This window comes from Equus caballus, chromosome 2, assembly GCF_041296265.1.
Source record: "Equus caballus isolate H_3958 breed thoroughbred chromosome 2, TB-T2T, whole genome shotgun sequence".
Taxonomy (NCBI): domain Eukaryota; kingdom Metazoa; phylum Chordata; class Mammalia; order Perissodactyla; family Equidae; genus Equus; species Equus caballus.
This window is the reverse complement of record NC_091685.1, coordinates 48,402,866-48,422,902: the sequence shown is the minus strand read 5'-3', so window position 1 is coordinate 48,422,902 and position 20,037 is coordinate 48,402,866. Positions and strand designations below refer to the sequence as shown.

Here is a 20,037-nt window from a genome sequence, read left to right as displayed (position 1 = left end):
ACCGCCGGGGACTGTCGCCAAACGCCACTCCCTGCGGCCGCGGGCACGCCCAGCTCCGGCCCGGCCGCCCCGACGTCCCGCCGCCCCGCCGCCCCGGGTCGGGAAACTGGCGGGTCCGCAACAGTCGAGCTTCGGGAGCCGTCGGGCGGGCCGCGGGGCGCCAGGAGGACGCGACGCCCCCGCTACCCCACCGCTCAGGTGATCCGGCCGTAGCACAACTTGGGGAGTTTGCAAAAACCGCTTGCCCTGAACGCAGCAGACGGACACCCTCCGGGAGGACGGGGATGAGCGGTGGGCTAGTGGGTGAGTGCACGCAGGAGCCCGCGGGTCGGCGCGAGGTTGAGAGAGTGTCTCCCCCAGCGCGGCTGCCGGATCCGGCCCTCGCGCTCCGCAGCGGGCCGGCACTTTGCACGTGGTCCCTAAGCCTAGCCCCGCCTCCGCGCCTGCCCTGGGCGGCCTGCCGGGGCGGGGCGAACGCAGGGCGCAGGCGTGCGGATGACTGGGGGCGTGGTCAGGGTACGTGCGCGCCCGCGGGAGTCCACGTGGGCCCGAGACCGGTCCCGCTGCGGCGGGTCCGGCTGTGCCCTGTCCGGTACGGCCCCGCCCGGTCTCGCTTCGCCATGGGCTCGGGCGCGGCGGCGGGCTCGGTGCGGACGCGCTACCTCGTGTACTTCCAGTACTTGGGCACGGACTTCAAGTACGTCCCCGGAACTCCCGCCGTCCCCGCGCCCCAACGGGTAGACCGGCGCCGCGGGAAGCCCGGAGCTTGACCCGGAGAGCGGCGACCCGGGGCCCTAGGGGAGAGCGGGCGCTAAGTTCAGCGGCCTCGGGCGGACACCGGGAAGGGACGACCGCGTAGGGCTCAGAGAGCGGGGCGGGCCCGGGGCTGCAGCCTCCGAGCGCTCACTTCCCTGCCTCTCCCCGCAGCGGGGTCGCGGCCGTGAGGGGCGCCCAGCGCGCCATCGGGGTCCAGAACTACCTGGAGGTGAGCTCCGCCGGCGGCTGCAGGGATGGAGGAGGGCGACCCCGGGGAGGGGCAGATGGGAACCCCCGCGCCCATAGGGGTTCGGAGAGCCGTCCCCCGCGGCTCCAGTCTTCGCCCCGAGCTTCTCGCCCCGCCCCCGGCGGCTCTGTCCCCGCAGGAGGCCGCAGAGCGGCTGAACTCAGTCGTGCCGGTCAAGCTCACCATCTCCAGCCGCACGGATGCCGGGGTCCACGCCCTGAGCAACGCGGCGCACCTGGACGTCCAGCGCCGCTCAGGCCAACCGCCCTTCTCCCCTGAGGTCCTGGCTAAGGCCCTCAACACCCACTTGAGGCACCCGGCCATCCGGTGAGCATCACTCTGCTCTCCCCTGCCCCCTACTCGTCCACTATGGATGGAGACCGCAGGTTGGGAAGGACTTAGTGTCTGGACAGAACTTGCTCAGGAGTGATGAGACAGGATACCAAGGTGTCACTTGGGCTGGCGGGGTCACTCTGGTGTGCCTGGCCTTGCTCCCGCAGGGTACTCCAGGCCTTCCGTGTGCCCAGCGACTTCCATGCCCGCTACTCAGCCACTTCCAGGACCTATCTGTACCGCCTGGCCACTGGCTGCCCCCAGCCTGACCAGCTGTCTGTCTTTGAACAAAACCGGTGCTGGGCGCTGCGAGCAGAGTGAGTGTGGGTGTCAGGGTGAGTGGGAGGGGTGCCAGGCCCACCTGCCGGCTATTCTCTCCTGACCATTCACCTGACTCCTCGCAGCAGCTTGGATGTGGCTGCCATGGAGGAGGCTGCCCAGCACCTCCTGGGGACACATGACTTCAGCGCCTTCCAATCGGCTGGCAGCCCAACCACAAGCTCAGTGCGCACACTGCGCCGAGCCTCAGTGTCCCCTGACCTGCCCAGCCCCTTTGTCCTCCCGCAGGAGAGCAGGTGAGGAAGGGTGGCCTGCATGCTTGTCTGGAGGCTATGGGGGCTGGATTGAGCTCCAGCACCTTCCCTGGCGAGGGCGGTGCAGAGGCAGGATGTGGCTGGACTTGGGGATCCCTGGGCACCTGTGAGGCCTTGTTGTGGGCATGCCAGGCAGTTGAGTGGCACCCATGAACCTGCAACTGTGCCTTTCCCCTGGGCTGGGGTCCCTGCCAGGCTGGGAAGAGAGAACAGAAGGCTGTCTTTCTCCGAGGGCACCCTGCCCTGCTCAGAGCTTGCTGCCCAGCAGGTGGATCTGGGCAGCTGCTAAAAAGCCCCACGTGGGAGAAGCACCAGGCTAGTGGTTTTGGCCCAGCCCAGCAGCGGGGATGGTTCCACTGCCTCTAGCACTGTCCCAGGGGCCTCCAGCCACATGGCAGCTACTGACTTCAAGAACCTGGACAGTTTGGGCCAGCATTGGAGGGAGAAGAGACCTCTGCATGGCCAGCCTTAGACTCACACTGAAGAACCTCTGGCCTGAGGCTTGGGTCTCTGGCAGATGAGCTGGCCATGCTCCCTTCCCTCAGCTGCCCCAAAGCCCAGACGAGGACCTCAGCCTCAGCAGCACCTCCACCTGAGGGCCTGGTCCCTACAGCCAAGGCCCCCAGAAGACCCTGTTGTCCCTCCCCCTCGAAAGCATTAGTTGTCTGGTTTTAATCTCCCTCCCACTGGTTTCATTTAGAGGTAGGGTGGTCAGTGGAGGTCCCTGGGGTGGAAGAGAGGGTGGGAACTAATCTCCCCGTGACCCCTGTCCCGTTCCCCTCCCTGTCAGGGCCACACTGTGGGCTGGGCCTGGCCTGTGTCCCAGATGTCACAGGTGCCTGTCTCTCCAGGAGGTTGCGGTTCTGGAGCCTGGAGTTCGAGAGCCAGTCATTCCTGTACAGACAGGTGGGCTCTGTCCTGGGGCCTCCCAGGGGCAGGGGCGGGGCTCAGGCCACTGTGGCAGTCTCGGCCTTGGGTTGCAGGTACGGAGGATGACGGCTGTACTGGTGGCTGTGGGGCTGGGGGCTCTGACGCCTGCTCAGGTGAAGATGATTTTGGAGAGCCGGGACCCCTTGGGCAGGCACCAGACGCGTGTGGCCCCAGCCCATGGCTTGTTCCTGAAGTCAGTGCTTTACGGAGGCCATGGGGACCTTGGTAAGAGGAGGTGGCCTGGGAAGGGCCCTGTCTGTACCCACTGATTGATCCCCTCTCAGGGCTGGGTCCTCACTGGGGGAGGGGGCTCTTGGTGACAGCGCCATCATAGCTCTCATCTGTCATCTTAGCAACTGGAAATCCAGCCTGGGCCCAGTGGGACCGTCAGCCAGATGACTTCAGCCCAGAGACCAGAGGCCCAAAGGCAGGCGGCCTGGAGTGAGGTGCCCACTTTCTCTGCGGCCACAACCCCTCAGCCCAAGCCCCACTCCTGACCTGGCCCCTCTGAGTGAGCTTCCAGTCAGGGAGGGTGGCAGAGAGGGGGCTCCAGGAGGCAGTGGGGAGGGGCTTGAACCCTGGGGCAAAGGGGGGGGCTCTGCAGCCCAGCTGCTACAGACAACCCCCTGCCTCCAAACTGACGTAGGGTCTGTCCACAGGTCCTGCCTCCTGTGGCCCCAAAGCTCCTGGCCTATGTCCTGCAGGATCCACAGCACAGAAGCCACAGATGACCCTCGGGTGCCCAGCCATGGTCAGGGCAGCCATGGCACACTAGGCCCAGCCGCTGGACCCTGCCCAGCTCTGCCTGCCACTGTGCCCAGCAGGGACCAGCCTGAACTGTCAAGCACTCCACCGCCTGAAGCTGCAGTGGCCTGCTGCCTCTGGTTAGCTCGTGCCTGCCTGAAGTCCCCAACGCCTGGGTGCCCTGGCTGGGCTGCCACAGTGGCAGGCTGCAAGCACCAAGAAGGGGACAGCCAAGTAGCCTCGGTTCTGTCTTTATTGGAAATTAATACCTCGGGAGCCCCCACCCATCTCCTGGGAGTCAGGGAGTAGAAATAAAAGGTGAAGAGGTCCTCAGGCCCTTTTATTTCTTCAGCCAAAAACGGCCACTCAGGCAGGCACATGACACTAGGGTCTTGTCCCTGAGGAGAAGGGCTACCACTCACATCCAGGACACGGAGGCAAGACCTGGGGCACAGACGCAGTCTTTGAGCAGAAGCCCAGGTTCCTCCAGCTGGGCAAAGGGCAGAGATGGCTGGCTGGCAGTCGGCTGGCCTCAGCTGGGGGCCTGTGGCAGGCCCTTCTTGAGTAGTGACGTGAGGTAGCTCCCCAACTCTTCATCCTATAGCCAGAGGCAAGAGGGGGCTGTTGTCCCATCCTCCCCATCCCCCGCACCTGGGCAGCCCAGGGTGATGGGGTGATCCTGACTGTCCTGACCCACTGCCAGGTGCAGGACCCCTGGGCCCCACCTCTTACCTGGTATGTCCAGGAGACCAACAGCACCTTGGTGCCTGGGTCCTCTGAGTGGGCAGCGGCCTGGATGAGGATGGACTCCACGGTCACAGAGCCATCAGGAAGGTGCTGCACACAGTGGTCCTTGAGGACGCTACAGGGAGGCACGGTGAGACCCTGTCACTCACCCGCTCCCTCTGCGCCCCACCCCCAGGGCTGGGACAGGGTGCCCACCTCTTCAGGTGGCTGTAGACTCGCGCAGCTGTCTCCTGCTCCTTGCGTGAGTCATGCAAGTGCACGCGGCAGGTGAAGCGCAGCTGGTGCTCGGCCAGGCCCAGCTCCTTGAGGGCCTGCTCTGAGGACACGAGCTGGAAGCTCTGCGGGGCAGGGGCAGGTCAGAGAGCATGGGAGAAACCCCCCTCCTCCCATCTAGTGCCCATCCGCGCACACTCACGCTGTCCTTCATGATCAGGGTGCCGTGCAGCAGCCGGGGCTTTTTGGCACTGGGGAGCAGCCCTGAGGGGAAGGGGGCAGGGATTGGAGCTGTCAAGGGGTTCCTTACTCAGCTGCGGCCCCCCCACCCCGCCCTGTGTACCCTGCCCCGCATACCCTGCGCCATCTCCCGCTTGAGCAGCCCCAGTGAGATGCCCACAGGGATGCTGGGGCTCGTGGGCAGCGTCACCGTCTCACCGTTGGCTGGCATGTAGCAGTTGACCCCTAAGCCAGGGCGGGCAGAGAGAGCCTCAGTCCTCCAGCTGGCCCTGCCCACATCCCCTCTGCACTGGCTGAGCCCACCCCACCCCGGGCTGCCTACGGAATTCCTGCTCAATCTTCTGCTTCAGGAACTCCATCTTCTTGGCCTCGCCGTGCACCAGCAGCACGCTCTCAGGTTCCGCCTGGCCCACCAGCTGCATGATGCCCTTGGCATCGGCGTGAGCACTGAAGGACATGTACTCCACCTGCATCTTGACCTCCAGCTGCAGCATCACAGCACACAAGGGCCATCATCAAAAGCAATGGGCACTGAGGCTCCCCACCACACCCAAGAGGGAGTCCAGAGCTGGTGGGGAGAGGTGAGGACTCACCACCTGCCGTCCCTCCATCTCCAACTTGCGCTGCCCACTGAGGATCTTGTGGCCCACGGTGCCCTGCACGCAGTAGCCGGGCATGATGACCTGTAGGGGAGGGTGAATGGAGCTAGTGGCTGCCTGCACCCTGCATATCCCCTCACCCCACCTTTTTGCTCATCTGAACCTGAACCGTTGGTGGAGGCCCCTTCCCCTGGCCAGCGGCTGCCCCTTCCAAGCCCTGCTGCAGACCTGGGCAAGCTCTGGGGTCCTCACAGAAGCCCGCCCAGGCCTGACCACCAAGTCAGCTGGTCAGGAGGCCAGGGGGCCTTCCTGCCTGGCACAGACAGGCCGAGGCAGTGAAAGTCTGAACTGCCTGGGTCAGATACTGGGTCCCAGGGTACTGAGCCCCCTCCGACACGGCAGTGTCCCCAAGCCCAGGGGAGTCCCCACTCCCCAACCTCTGCCCAACCTCACAGGCCCTCCTAGGAGCCGGCCCTGGGGCCCAGACCCCTCACCATGTTCTTTTCATTTCCTGCCCACTTCCGGAAAATCTGCAGGGACTGGCCAGCATGCAGCATCCCTGGTGTGGCAAACACAACCTACAGGGCGGGCATGGGGGCAGTCAGGGCAGGAGAGCCCCACCCTTCCCGTCCTCAGAGCCTGCTGACCCTGCCCCTGCCACAGGTTGCACCCTCTATCCTCCCGTCTTCCCCCAAGCACGGTGTGCCCCACTCCCCCAGGAGACCTGCAGGCAGGGACCCCTCACATGCCCTAGACATGGGACAAGCGGACACATGCACACCCAGCACTGGTCCTGGGCACCCTAGCACAGGACAGCCACCCTGTCCCTCGAGGCGGGGCTCACCATGGGCCCCGGGTTGTCGGCAAACGCACGGTCAAAGGCCTTGATGTGCTTGAATTCGAACATGTTCCTCTGGACAAAGGTCTTCCGGATCTTCTGGTTGGTCCAGGTGATGAAGAGCTTGTAGTAGTGGTTTGCCTTCTCCGTGAGGCCCGTGGAGAAGTATATGGGGGCCTTCAGGTTCACGCGCTCCCTGTGGGCCGTGCCAGGGCCGTGGTGGAGGTGGCCAGCACAGGACTGCTGGGTCGCCCCCACGCCCTCTACCTGGGTTGAGTCCAGCGGAAGGAACTGGGCTCCCTGCTGTCTCCCACCCCCATGGGCTGGGCAGGTGGTGCCCTCAGCCCGCTGCTTCCTGTAAAATGTCAGGGCTGACGGAGGGGGTTACAGAGCACGTGTATGGAGAGCTCAGTGCAGGACGACAGTGCCCGCACATCAGAGGCCTCAGGCCCACGGGTCATGTGGCGCACAAGCAGGCTCCCCCAGACACAGGGCATCCTGACCTCGGATGCTGCACTGCACCCAACAGCGGCCAGTACTGCCTTGACTTTCCTGCAGCCTGTGCTCTGCCTGGAGCCAGGCTGAGGCCCCCTGGGGACGCAGGTTGTGTGGACAGCCTAGTCGGACAGGCGCAGCCATCCCGCTCTCTACTGCCCATTCAGGCCAGGGCTCCAGGAGCTGTCCCGGCCACACCTACCAGAAAGTCTCCAGCAGGATGCAGAGCTCCTGAGCGCGGCCCAGTGCAAACACGGGGATCAGCACCTGCGGGGGAAGCCAAGGCTGGCTGGGCAGGAGCCCCTGACCATGCTGCTCACGCCAGTTGGGCCCACATCTGAGCACAGTGGGCAGCAGTTTCTCCCTGGGGCCACCTTTGCAGGGAGCAGCTGCTGTGGAAACTGGCTGTGTTGGCACCTCGAGTGGCTGGAGGTTGCATCCACTCAGAGGCTACGGTCAGGCATCCCTGAGAGCCAGAGGCCCAGTGTGGACTACAGGCGGGGCCCCCCAACTCTGCCCCCGAGTCTTGCTCCCAGCCACACTCTGTCTGGAAGTGACCATGGGGGACACTCTGGCCAGCCCTATACTGGGATCTGAGCTATGGGGGGCAAACACACACCCCACTGGAGGGTCTTCAGAGGGAGTTTTTCCTCCGAATGCCAAGCAAACCTTCTTCCCACCGCGCCCAGAACACAGCACCCGCATCCCCATGACACGCCGGGGCAGCCGACACTGCGAGAAGGACCTGTGCCACATGGTCAGGATGGGCACATGGCCGGGGCCCACCCACAGCCGCTACCTTCCCACCACGCTCCACGGTCTCATGGACCTTCTTCAGGAAGTCTCGCTCCCGGCAGCGCTTGGAGTCCCGGATGGTCGTGGCGTACGTGGACTCTGTGATGAGCAGGTTGGGGCGGCATTTGTCAATCCAGGCGGCTCTAGAATAGAGGTGGGTGGGGCTGCAAGGTTGGGAGCAGCAAACTGGACCCCAGCCCCATACATAGCCATGGCCTCCTGCACAGGCCCGGCCGCCAAATGTCATGGGCAGCACTTGAGAGACAAGAGACTGCCTCACTGGGGAGGACACATGGGGGACACTGACATGCTGACCACTTGCTCAGGTCCCCAGCACACGCTTGAGGGTCCCTGCACTCCTGCAGGACCCTAAGGATGAAACAGATGCATCGGCCTACTTACCCCAAATGCCGGTCTGGGGTCATGTTATAATCACCCTGGTAAAGAAGGTGGCAGTAAAGAAGGTGTTCCCTCTACCCAGCCAGGAAGCCACCCCCCCTTGCCCCAAGTCCCTCCACTGACCGTGTAGACCACAGACTCTGAGCCCACTTTAATCTGGAACATGGCTGCCCCCAGCACGTGGCCTGCATAGTAGGCCTTGATCTCCAGCTCATCATCCACCTACAGAGGAGAGGGCTGACTCAGGCCTGCAGGTTGTGCTGGGCAGGTGGTCAGTGGTGGACAGCAGAGGGGCAGGGAGGTGGAGACTGGAGAGGCAGTGGCAGTAGAGGACGCTGGCCTAAGCTTCCATTACTTCCTGCTTTTCACACACAACATCTAGTTGTCAATAAAAAGCAACCAGACAAGAGATGACACAATTCAGACAGGAAACAAGGGGAACAACAATCCAGAGAAGCAGACGCCAGGTTCCTGGAGCTCAGACGGGCCTTCAGAGGACTGGGATTAACATATTCAAAGAGGTAAGAAGTAGGACTAAGAATGTTGGCAAGCTAGTAGACTATTTTAAAAAGTGAAACTACTAAAAAAGTGGAAATTCTAAACCAGAAACTATACTAACCCAAATTAAGAATTCAACGTATGAAGTTAAGTGTATTATACAAAACCAAAAAGACAATTAATGAGGCAATATCCAGGACGAAGCACAGAAAGACAAGGCTGAGAGAGGGTCTAGAGCGAGAAGGTGGAGCATTCAGCTCCCTGGAGCCAGCGGGGGGAGGAAGGACGGATGAGAGCCGCACTGGAGGAGCCCGAGGGAAGTCATGAAGCTGCAGATGCAAGAGGCCTCACACCCTGAGCCACACAGGGAGAGTGCACCACGTAGGTCACTGTGACACACCCGCCACAACCCAGACAAAAGGATGTAATCCTACATGCAGTGCAAGAGAACAGATTCTCTTCCAAACAGCAGATGGGAAGACATCCTCAAAGTACTGAGAGAACCTAGAATTCTATTTAAATAAAAAGTAGAGAACACAGGAAGTAGAGAGGGACGAGAGGAAGGGTAGAGGCAGCGATGACTTCACCAGCATCAGTGATGACGTCCTCCTGCGTCCCCACACATGGAGGGAATTAAAGTACACAGGACGACAGCCTATAAGTCGGGAGAAGTACGTGGCTTTAAGACGTTCCGAGGGCGGGCACGGTGGCGCAGCGGTTAAGTGCGCATGTTCTGCGTCGGCAGCGCTGGGTTTGCTGGTTTGGATCCCGGGTGCAGACATGGCACTGCTTAGCAAGCCATTCTGTGGCAGGTGTCCCACATATAAAGTGGAGGAAGATGGACACAGATGTTAGCTTAGGGCCAGTCTTCCTCAGCAAAAAAAGAGGAGGAATGGCAGCAGATGTCAGCTCAGGGCTAATCTTCCTCCAAAAAAAAAAAAGAAAACCTCTTTAAAAAAAGAGACGTTGCGAGACCCTTGCGCTGTCCAGGGAAGCAACAAAGTCCCAGGTACGCCTTTAGGCTTTTGTTGTCATGGACATGTTCTGTGACCACCACTGAGAAAGTCAGAAAGCATGTAATTACCAATCAAATAAAAGAAGAAATGGAGTTTAAAAAATCAGCCCAAAAAATGCAATAAAGGAAAGAAAAAAACAGGCAAAACAAATAGGAGGCAAACAGGAAGAGTGTGCAGCTCAGCCCGACTCATCTTATTGAGTGTGGACTCCAGATGCTCCATCCAGAGTACAGGTCATCAAGGAGCCCGGCCCCGTGGCCCAGGGGTTAACGTTGCGCGCGCTCTGCTTCGGCAGCCTGGGTTTGTGGGTTTGGATCCCAGCGCGGACCTACTCCACTTGTCAACCATGCTGTGGAGGCATCCACATACAAAGTAGAAGACGGCTGGCACAGATGTTAGCTCAGGGCCAACTTCCTTACCAAAAAAAAAAGGAGGAAGAGTGGCAAAGGATGTTAGCTCAGGGCGAAGCAAAAAAAAATAAAGTACAGGTTATCAGGCTGGACTTAAAAAACCCAAACTACATGCTGCTTAGAAAAGCCACATTTAAAATACGATGTACACAACTAGAAGGACCTGCAACTAAGATATACAACTATGTACAGGGGGGTCTGGGGAGATAAAGCAGAAAAAAAAGAAAAAGCTTTAAAAATATGATGTAGAAGGGTGAGAGTAAAAGATGAAAAAGATACTCTACGAAAACACTAACTGAAGGTGGGAGTAGGGATGGTGTAACTATGTCACCAGAAAAATAGACTTCAAGGAAAAGCGTGATTAAAGACAGACATACACTTCATGGTCACAAAAGGGTTCAACCAGGATAAAGTGACCCAAAACGTGGAGGCACCTAACAAGGAGCAAAACCTACAGACTCTGAGGAGAGATCCACAAGCTTTGTGATAAGTTTTACCAAATTCGACGTCACTTGCCTGCTTAAAACCCTCTGCTTCCTCCGTGACCCGTGCCCAACAGTTACTAAGATGCAGCCCAAACCAGCAGCCTGCACCTGGGGCCTCGTGGGGCTCGCCCATCTCCCCGCCCAGCCGGTACTCTCAGACCACACGGCACTCAGAGGGCACAGGTGTCCCTCTCCGGCCTCCTTCATGGGCTCAAGCACAGAGGTGGGTGAGGGGCAGAGGCCCCACATGCTCGACCGGCACACGGCTCACAGTGGCCCACAGGCCCAATCTAGGCTGGGACCCGGGGTGCTTGCCCACTGCTGCCTCCTGGTGGCCCCACAGTGCCGGACGGAAGAGTGAGTGAGGCGGGGTCTGTACAGGATCCCGACCTGGACTGTCTGGTGGAGGTGGACAGCCACCACCTTCTTCATGCAGTCTTTGATCATCTGGGAGGTGAAGAAGTTGGCCTCGCCCTTCTTGTCCACGGCAATCTTGCGGTAGTCCTCCAGCAGGATGGGGCAGATGGCTTGCGTGGGGTGGGTCATGTAGATGGGCCCGTCGTAGCCCACCATCTCGCTGAAGTAGGGGAGCGCCCCGCAGTGGTCCAGGTGGAAGTGGCTGGGTGGGGGGCAGCACTGGTCAGCCCAGGGCCACTACTCCCCCACTGAGCCCCCACCCCCACAGGCCCTCCACACCAGCCTTGGGCTCGTGGTCATTCCACCCATTCTCTCATTCACTGAGTGCCTACCACGCATCACTGTCCTAACTACAAGAGTGAGGAATAAGCAAAAGACACAAAAACTGCTGCCTTCCTGGAACTCACAGTCTAAATAGCTAGTCAAGCAATAAGCAACAGCTGAAACGTGTACCAGACGGTGAGATTCTGTGAAAGAGAAAGCAGCTAAGGAGAGCATACCAGGAGGAGAATTGCCATCTTTGCGGGGGTGGTCAGGAAGAACCCTGCAGCCCATGAACTGAGGCAGGAAAGAGTTGGGACAGTGCCAGGATGAGGCCTGGAAAGGCGTCAGGGCAGAGGGAACAGCAGTGCTGTGCCCTGCCGTCGAAGCGGCAGACCCGTGGGCATGAGCGCATGCCAAGAAGGAACCGAGGCCAGAGGAGCCTCAGGGCAGCGGAGGGGGGCTGCCTTGGGTCAGTGGGCCCTCTGCAACAGGAGGTTAGGGCTAGGGCTAGGGTGAAGGCGAGGCCAGAGTGGTCATCTAAGCCACGTGGTGAAGGGCAGGGTCGTGAGAGAGACTACACCCCAGAAATGTTTGTGCACTGTCTTGGCACCGCATGAGGCAAGAGGAGGGAAGCTAGGAGCTCCATTCAGCCAGCCCGGGAGGTCGACCGTGACCAGGGAGACCTGACACGCCTCATCTTCCTGGGGCACCTGGGGCTCTCGTCCATGACATTCAGGGGCACAGCCAACAGACAAGCTCAGCTCCACTGGGCTGACTGTGAACACCTGTGACCATAAGCAAAGATGCCACCTCTGGGACCAGCGTCCAGAGGCAGAGAGGGCCAGCCCTGGGGGTCAGCCATGCAGACAACCTGGAACAGAACCCAGGCTGGTGGCCACCACAGGCCCCAAGCAGCTCTCCTGGGCTCCTGAGGGTCCTCAAGGTGGGGAAGGTGCGAGCCAGCACAGTGCAGCACTATCACCAGCAGCCAATGGGTGCCCACCTGATGATCACGCAGTCCAGGAAGTCAGTCAGTCGGCCGTTGCGGGTGATGTAGGAAAAGTCAGGGAAGCGCCTCTGAAAAGCCAAGAGAAAAGGTCAGAATGCAGCAGGCTGCCGAGGTCTCCAGGTGACCACGGAGGCAGCCAGGGCTCCAGGAGCAGCCCTGAAGGAGGGAATCAGGGCATAGGCTGAGCCCGGACACCGCACTCCTACCCCAAAGGGCTGCACCAGGATCACTGACTGCTCATGGCCTCCAAGAAGGCAGGGAAGGGGTCAAACTGCAGGACCAGGGACAGAGCCAGAAGCCCAGTCTGGGATGCCCCAGACCCACTCCACACGACCCTGCAGGAGCCTATGAGCCTCCGCTCTGTTTCAGACTGACCTCTCATGCAGGGTGCCCCACCCCACTGTCAAGTGATGGTGAGGGGCTGCCCAGGAATGCTGTGACCTTAGACCCACCTGCCTTCTACCACTGCCCCCTTGCCCACTGTCCCCACTCCATGGGTCAGAGTCAGAGATTCCAAGGCCCGAGGTCCTGCAGACAACGACAAGGAGCAGGATGGGTGATGGGCCCTCCCCAGCCCATGGGTGCCTCGAGCTGCCCGCCTGTAGGACTCACGTCATCGTTAAAGCCCATGTGCATCCCGCAGTCCAGCATGACGTTCTTGCCCCCAATGGAGACCAGGATGCAGCTTCGGCCCACATCCTGGCCGGCCCCTGCACGAGAGGGCAGGGTGAGAGGTGCCACCCCTCTTTCCCTTCCCCCCACTGCCTCCCCCAGGGCCCCTCCCCTGCTGCTGCAAGCTGTGGCCCCAGCCCCAAGGCCAAGGCCCAGCCACCTGCCCCAGACCCCCACTGGGCACCCTGGGTCTCTGACCCTGCAGAGCCCTTAGTGGGCTAGGGAAACAACCCCCATGGCTGCTGGGGGGACAACATGTGAGGCAAGAAGGATCACCACCTCCACACCTGGGCAGGCAAGGGACAAAGCGTCAAGGCCACCAAGCTAGCTCTAGCCCATGTACACCTCCAACCTCAGGCCCTGCCACTGCTGCCCAGGGTCAGATGGAAGAAGGCCCTCCCCTCTCAAGGTTGCAGCCTTGGGACTGAGTAACGGGTGCTGGACTGTGGCCAGTGTTCTGCGGGAACTCACCACCTCTCCCGAAACCTCAGCTGGGATCACATCTGGGCTGTGGGGCCCCCTCCCCGAGGACCTGCCACCAAGAGGCATCAGGCACCTCCTGGTGGTGCCACTCCAGAGGGAGACCTGTGTGGCTTTAGCCCTCAGGCAGGGGAACATGGCCCCCACTGTGCAGCAACAGCCAACTATGGTGGCCCCAGTGCAGACACCTCAACTCGAGGGCACATGGGCGACATGGACTCGCCACCGTGCCCCTCAGGGCACCCCCCCAGCCCAGACGGTAACGTGAGTCCCATCCACATTCCTGACCTCCAGGCCCTGCCCAAATGCTCCAGGCCCTTAAACCTTCCCCTGGCAGGGCACACCTCAGCCACCTCATATGGCCATCTGTCACCTCCACTGGAGGTGGGGTCCAGAAGGAAAGGGACATGGCCTTGCAAGCCCTAATGACAGCAAATGACCTGCTCTCCCTCTTGAACTCTACAACCGGCCACCTGAACCTTCAGTCAGCACCACACACACCAGGTGACTGGGCCATGGCCCAGAGTGGGACACAGGCTGGTCCTCGAGAAGCTTCAGTCACCCGTGACAACAGCAGGTGATGCCAGCCAAGAGCTTCGCCTGCCTGCCTCAAGTAGCCCAGCCACAACTGGTGGCCTCAAGGTCTCTGACAGGCCTGCTGCTGCTCCCACCAGGACGTGCCTCTCTGAAGGCAGGATCTCAGCTGTCTGCCACCTGCCGCACCTCCAGCCCAGGAGAGTGCCTGGCTCCAAACATTTGCAGAAGAAGAACCACCCCTCTTTACAGATGAAGACGTGAAGCCACAGAAGACAGAGGATTAACCCATGGGCACATGGACCTCAGCATGGAGCCAAGGACAGTTTTCTGGATTCCAGAGCCCACCTCTTAGGCCGCCAGACCAAGAGCACCCACAATGATCCCAGGAGCAGAGAGAGAGGCCTGAACTGGGCAGACATGGGGGACAGAGTCTAGGGCACACAGGAGGTGGCAGGACTCAGAAGACAATGGAGACACCAAGTCCGTGGGGAACTGATGTTCCAGGACAAGGAGACAGACGATGACCACGTAGGTAGGACACACACTGAGGGCATCAGGTGAAGGTCAGCACCATGGAGGAAAATAATGCAGGGAAGGGCACCCAGAAACTTCCAGAACCACGACGGGCAAGTTCTCCCTGGGAAGACAACTTCCAAGCATGGGGGAGGAGGACAGCCAGGATGATGGGGCAGCTGTGCAAAGGCCCTGAGTGACCCAGAAAGATTCCAAATCTGGCCCAGGTGACCACAGAGCCCTCAAGGCAGAAACTGGCGAAGGGAGAGAGTGGAGCAGAAGTGGTTCTGCTTTGATGGTGCTGTGGCGGAGGGACCTTGGGGGCACACCCAGGTGCAGATTTGGGGTAAGAGGAGCAGTAAAATGATAGGACTGTTCGAGGACAGTGAGGGGTGAGAAGAGGGGCCATGTGGGAAAGGGGCTGGGAGGAGGGTCCCGCAGAGGGCTCTGGAGAGGAGCCAGGGGCAGAGGAGGGTGCAGGGCCAAGGTGACCCAGTGCCAACAGCCCTACGAGAGGCCACAGGGGGGGATGATGCGTATGGCAGTGTGGAATGTGTGCTCTGACCCAGCAGGCCGGGGGTAGGGGCGTTCACTGTGGTTGTCAACAGCTCGATGTCCACACCGGGGGGCTGGGTGGGCTATTCTGAGGTAGAGCTCGCACCCTTAGAAAGCACGTTGGAGCTGCGTGGGACAACTGTAGGGAAAGCTGCTCCCAACACACGCCCCAGTGAAGGACGCAGGTTCCAGACCAGCACATGCTATGCGTGCACCAAGAACGCCCAGAGACGTCGGGACGGCTGGCCACCGAAATGGTAACTAACGCCTGGATTCGGAGTGATCTTTCCTCCTCTGCGCTGTTTTCTGCTGCTCGGCCTTTTAAAAGCGTGCGTTTACACCTTTTACAAAAAGCAGAGCTATTTTTTTTTTAACGTTGCAGACGTCAAGTAAAACAAGGGCTGAACTGAGGGCGGATCTCCAGACGGGCACACGGAGGCTGCAGGTGACCGGGCGGAGACGGACGCAGGAGGTGGCAGCAGAATGAGCGGCGAGGGGCAGAGGCGCCAGGGGCCTGAAGCATCAGCCCGCGCGAAGCGAGGCGGGCGCGGGCGCGGCGAGGACGGAGACCCCGCGCCTCCACAAGACGCCCGCCGTCCAGGGACGGCCGGGCAGGGCTGCTCGGGCGACCTCGCCCTCCCTCCACGGCCCCGACACTGACCCAGCCGGCGCGCTCCCCCGGCCCCTCCCCGCGCCCCACTCACCCAGCGGGGTGACCCTGATTTCAGGCATCCTGCAGGCCGCGCCCCAGCCCGTCGCCGCTGCGCTCCCAGAGCCGACGGACCACGCCTGCCCCACGACGGCCCAGGACCGAAGCTCCGCTGGAACCAGGCCCGCGGCGCGCACTGCGCAGGCGCAGCCCGGCGCGCCGGCTTCCGGTGCGCCCGCCGGAAACGCGCGCCCACGCTCCGGGCCTTCTGATTGGACGGCCGACAACCAATCCCGGGCGGCGGGGCGGTGGCTGGGGGCAGGGCGGCGGGTCCAACAACGGCGGCTGCGGCGGCGGCGGCAGGGCAGGTAAACTCGGGCTGGCGGCGGGGGAACCGAGCGCAACCGAATCTGCCGGGGGGGGGCTTGGGCATATCCGAGGGGCCGGGCGTGGGACCCCAGGGCGGGAGGGTGGAGCGGCCGAAGACCTGGCTCCCACGCTGGCCCGGCCCGCGGGCCTCTGCCCCGTCCCGGGGCCTGCACCTGGAGCAGGACCCGCCCAGGACCAGGGCCCCACCCTCCCTGAGTCCTGGACCCCAGCCCGGTGCCACCCGGAACCCCCTTCCTAGAAGAGTTGAAAGACTTCCCGGACAGGGCCCCGCTCCCACCCTCTGATCCTGGGGTGCCGGGCTGGGAACCCCTTTCTTTTCGAGGCCTCCAGGCCGCTGTCACCCACAGGGTTGGGATGCTCAGGCCACTCTCCCGCCGAGCCCTGACCTTGGGACCGTGGGCTGCCCCTGGGAGAGCCTTGGCGGTGCCCTGCATCACCTTCCCAGAACTGGCCAGTTGCCCGCCCCCAGCCACACAGCCACTGCCCTTCCTGTTGTTTCCAAGCTCTGAAAGGCTCCTGGCACCTCCTGTTGGCTGCTGGCTCAGGTTCTGGGCAGGAAGTCCAGGCCTACAGGTTGCTTAGTGGCCAGGAAGGTAGCCCTGAGGGCTTCAGAGACTATCTTCTCAGTGGGCAGAGAACTGAGGCATGTGCCAGAAGTCTCCAGAGCGCCATCCTCCTGAGGCCGGGTGCAGCTGTCCCACTCACCTGAAGACAGGATGAGCTCCCTCTGGGGGCTCTGCCTGATGCCAGGATGCAGCCCAATCTGTGGGATCCACAGGGCCTCAGCAGCCGCCAGGCCTCATCAGACACTCCTGGCAGGCTGGGCAGTGGGCAGGGCAGGGTGTGCTGGTCCATTTTCCCCAGAGATGAAGGACCGAGCCTTAGGACGGTGAGTGACTTGCCCATGGAGTGGATGGCAGAAGCTGCATAGGACCAGGTGTCCTGCTCCTGGCTGGGGCTCCTGCCACAGCTTGGGCAGCCTCCCCCACTTGCCAGGTGCCCCACAGGGCTCCAAGCATGGAAGGCACAGTCACCCCCAGGCCCAGCAGGGTAAGAGCTCATCCTGGATGCTGAGTCCCCTGGGCCCATCAGAGCTGCACTGTGATGCCGGTCCCGGGTGCTCAGGGAGGCAGGGGCTGGAGTGCCCCGCAGCACCCACTCAACATGTAGGTGCTTGGATGTTTGTAGAGTGACTGTATGAATGCGAGTAGAATCCAGAGTAGGACTCTGGCCTGGAGCACTTCCAGAAGGTTCTCTGCAGCTGAGGGAGGACCAGTGGATGACTTCAGAGTGTGGAAAGACCTTTGGCCTGACCACCCTTCTGTGTGGGACGTGTACGGTTTCAGTAGGAGTGAAAAGATTGGTGTCTATCCATCTGTCCAGCAAATGCTGACCCTGCAGCCTCTGCTCTGGCTTTTGGGATGCGGCAGTGACTGGGGAAGGGTGCAGATGACCCCACTACCCTCCCTCTCTTCTCAGTCACGGTCTTTTTTGTCCATAGTATTTACCTTCTTTTACCTACCGTGCCGGAATTTCCTGTCTTTGTTATTGTCTGACACCCCACCCCCCACCCCATGGTAGAATGTCACCCTGACAAGGCAGGGCTGTTTGTTTCACTCACGGTGCACCTGAGTGCCTGGCTCTGGGCAGGGACCCAGCAAATATTTTCCAAGCAGTGAAAACAGACACACTCTAGTAAGAGAGACAGACAACAGCATAAGTGGAGATGTTGCAAGCAAGATACAGCAGAGTGGTTTCGCAAAGCATGAATGACAAGGATAGGCCTTGCTAAGATCTGTGGGTGTTCTGGGCAAAGGGTATGCGGGGTCAGGTTGATGTGTCAGACTGTGTAACCCAAGCAGAGCAAGGGGAGCTCCTGGGGAGGAGGGAGCCCACCTGGGGATGCAACTCACTGTGAGCTGTTTCCTTGCAATGGCTCCTGCCCATGCCCTCGAAATAACAATCTAAGGAGTGAGCAGACTCACAGTGAGAAAGCCCACCAGCTTGGCTTCCTTTGTGTTTCAGTTCGTATAGAAAAATGGATGACTCAGAGTCAGACTTCAATCTGAAAGTCGTCCTAGTCGGTTTCAAGCAATGTCTCAACGAGAAGGAAGAGGTGCTGCTGGACTGCTACCTCGAAGGCTGGAGGGGGCTGGTCAGGTGCGTGCAAAGGGCCACTGCCCTTTGGGGCTAGCCCAAAGGTGGGGCTTTCCCGGCCATACTTCCCATGTGTAGGACCTGCACGTGCATGCACGAGGCATGTGTCTGCCCACTGTCAGTCAGCTGTTCTCAGTTGCCGACTGGCAGGCAGCACCAAGCCTTCCTGCCTCTGCCCCCAAGTGGACATGTGCCCCAGGAGGGAGGGGCGGTCTTCCTTACACCCCAGGTTGAGTTCCTGCTTCCCTTCTCGTAGGTTCCTGAACAGTCTGGGCAGCATCTTCTCGTTTGTCTCCAAGGATGTTGTGATGAAGCTACAGATCATGGAGCGCCTGTGCAGCAGCCCACAGCGGGAGCACTACAGAAGCCTGCAGTCTATGGTAGCCTACGAGATGGGCAACCAGCTGGTGGACCTGGACCGGCGCTCGCGCCACCCCGACTCAGGCTGCCGGACAATGCTCCGGCTGCACCGCGCTCTGCGCTGGCTACAGCTTTTCCTGGAAAGTCTGCGCACCAGCCCTGAGGACGCGCGCACTGCCACGCTCTGCACCGACTCCTACAATGCCTCGCTGGCTGCTTACCACCCCTGGATCATCCGCCGGGCTGTCACTGTGGCCTTCTGCACGCTGCCCACACGCAAGGTCTTCCTGGAAGCCATGAACGTGGGGTCCCCCGAGCAGGCTGTGGAGATGCTGGGGGAGGCCCTGCCCTTCATTGAGCACGTCTACAACATCTCCCAGAAGCTCTACGCCGAGCACGCTCTGCTGGACCTGCCCTAGGGGCTAGCGGGCCCGGGCAGGGCGGGCTTCCCCTTCTCCAGAGCTGGGCTGGGGCAGCCAGGGCCCCTCAGTCCCACCATGGAGCTCTCTGGGTTCCCCAGGAATGGGAAAACCACTCTTTCCTTGTGAACTGAGCTTGTGGGGAGGCACAGGCCCAGCGTGGCCCCTTGGGTCAGAGGAGGCAGGCGCTGGCCGTCTGTCCCATGCCTGTCCTCTCACTCTGCCCAAGAGCATCTCAGCTTTACCCTCAGCCAGGTGACATGTGTGTCCAGACAGGCCTCACCCAGTGGTGAAGTGCGAAGGGCAGGGAGGGCGGAGGCAGGATCAGCGTGCGTGCAGAGGCCCGAGAAACTGCCCCTACCTGTGAGTCAAGTCTGTGAAGTGGGATGAGGTCACTGGAATACATAGACTCTGTCCTGGTTGCCAGCCAACAATGCTGGTACGTGTCCCTCCCAGGCCCGGATGCAGTGTCTGGGCCTAGGCAGGCTGCTCCAGGCCCCTCCACACTGGGCTGGCTGTCCCTAGGGCAGGGAGAGAATCCCTGGGCATCAGATGGCATTGTGGGCTCCCTCCCTGCCCCTTGCCTGGCCGTAGCCAGGGGCCCACATGTCCTTAGCAGTGAGACCCGGGAGCTGAAGCCCCAAGCGAAGGCCTCTCTGCCTCTATAGCGCCACACACATCAGCTGCCTCCTGCAGCCACGCCATGGCCAGAGCTCCCCAGGCAGCTGCTTGTGAGTCTGCACAGCACAGACCTGAAGCCACCAGGAGCCCATGTCTCCTCTGGGCCAATGCCGAACTCTCCCCGTCCCAGTGTCCAGCTAAGTGCTGTGTTCCCTCTTCTTGCCCTTTGCTGCCCCTCCCCACAGAGCTCAGGAGACCCAGGATGGCATGGCACCGGGAGAGGGCCTGGACCCCTCTGCCTAGCTGACAGGCTGGCAGACAGCCACACCCAGCCCGGCCATCACCCAGTGCTCGAGGGCCTGGCCTCTCCCACTCACTCTTCACTGTGAGCCCAGGACCTTGGGTGCCATGGGGACGGTGCCCACTGTACAGAAGTTGTGCATGATTGTGAGCTCGTGGGGACCTCAGGACGTGTACCACTGGTGGTAGCTTTTCCAGCATAAATAAATCACACTTTACAGAGCCAGGGTCTGTGCTCCAGGACAGGGACTGGGTGTCTTAGGCACCTGCCTACTGAGACTCGCAGGGCAGTGCCAACCATGGGGATGTGAGGCATGACCCAGCCAGTGTGGGTAGGGGGTGCTGCCTGCCTGCCC

The 20,037-nt window shown here is 61.2% G+C and overlaps 3 protein-coding genes across 12 annotated transcripts; 2 read left to right on the top strand and 1 right to left on the bottom strand.

Annotated features, from left to right (window-relative positions):
- Window positions 1–439: 439 nt before the first annotated feature.
- PUSL1 (pseudouridine synthase like 1) lies at window positions 440–3,932 on the top strand. 8 transcript variants are annotated; one of them, XM_023636046.2, is made up of 9 exons: window positions 440–697; window positions 928–985; window positions 1,143–1,330; window positions 1,504–1,653; window positions 1,741–1,911; window positions 2,720–2,835; window positions 2,913–3,084; window positions 3,213–3,305; window positions 3,519–3,932. In XM_023636046.2, exons 1-8 carry the CDS (start codon window positions 621–623, stop codon window positions 3,256–3,258), a joined length of 978 nt encoding a protein of 325 aa, XP_023491814.1. In that variant the 5' UTR covers window positions 440–620; the 3' UTR covers window positions 3,259–3,305; window positions 3,519–3,932. The 8 variants fall into 8 exon arrangements, 4 of the variants coding, with proteins under 4 accessions (XP_023491814.1, XP_023491815.1, XP_023491817.1 ...); XM_023636047.2 differs by having other exon boundaries at window positions 485–697; window positions 1,744–1,911; XR_002806371.2 differs by having other exon boundaries at window positions 490–697; window positions 2,781–2,835; window positions 3,213–3,370.
- On the bottom strand, window positions 3,839–15,674 carry INTS11 (integrator complex subunit 11). Of its 2 annotated transcripts, XM_023636037.2 has the most exons (18): window positions 15,490–15,622; window positions 12,641–12,738; window positions 12,481–12,556; window positions 12,023–12,096; window positions 10,729–10,957; window positions 8,053–8,151; window positions 7,933–7,967; window positions 7,535–7,673; window positions 6,938–7,002; window positions 6,247–6,436; window positions 5,897–5,980; window positions 5,397–5,486; window positions 5,126–5,288; window positions 4,921–5,028; window positions 4,766–4,827; window positions 4,546–4,688; window positions 4,336–4,465; window positions 3,839–4,201 (listed from the first exon to the last, which is right to left on the bottom strand). In XM_023636037.2, the coding sequence occupies exons 2-18, from the start codon at window positions 12,724–12,726 to the stop codon at window positions 4,136–4,138; spliced, it is 1,839 nt and encodes a 612-aa protein (XP_023491805.2). In that variant the 5' UTR covers window positions 12,727–12,738; window positions 15,490–15,622; the 3' UTR covers window positions 3,839–4,135. The 2 variants fall into 2 exon arrangements, with proteins under 2 accessions (XP_023491805.2, XP_023491804.1); XM_023636036.2 differs by lacking the exon at window positions 12,481–12,556 and having other exon boundaries at window positions 15,490–15,674.
- CPTP (ceramide-1-phosphate transfer protein) lies at window positions 15,668–19,903 on the top strand. Of its 2 annotated transcripts, none has more exons than XM_014737644.3 (3): window positions 15,668–15,802; window positions 17,850–17,984; window positions 18,281–19,903. In XM_014737644.3, the coding sequence occupies exons 2-3, from the start codon at window positions 17,919–17,921 to the stop codon at window positions 18,758–18,760; spliced, it is 546 nt and encodes a 181-aa protein (XP_014593130.1). In that variant the 5' UTR covers window positions 15,668–15,802; window positions 17,850–17,918; the 3' UTR covers window positions 18,761–19,903. The 2 variants fall into 2 exon arrangements, with proteins under 2 accessions (XP_014593130.1, XP_001503584.1); XM_001503534.5 differs by having other exon boundaries at window positions 15,674–15,802; window positions 18,238–19,903.
- Window positions 19,904–20,037: the final 134 nt, after the last annotated feature.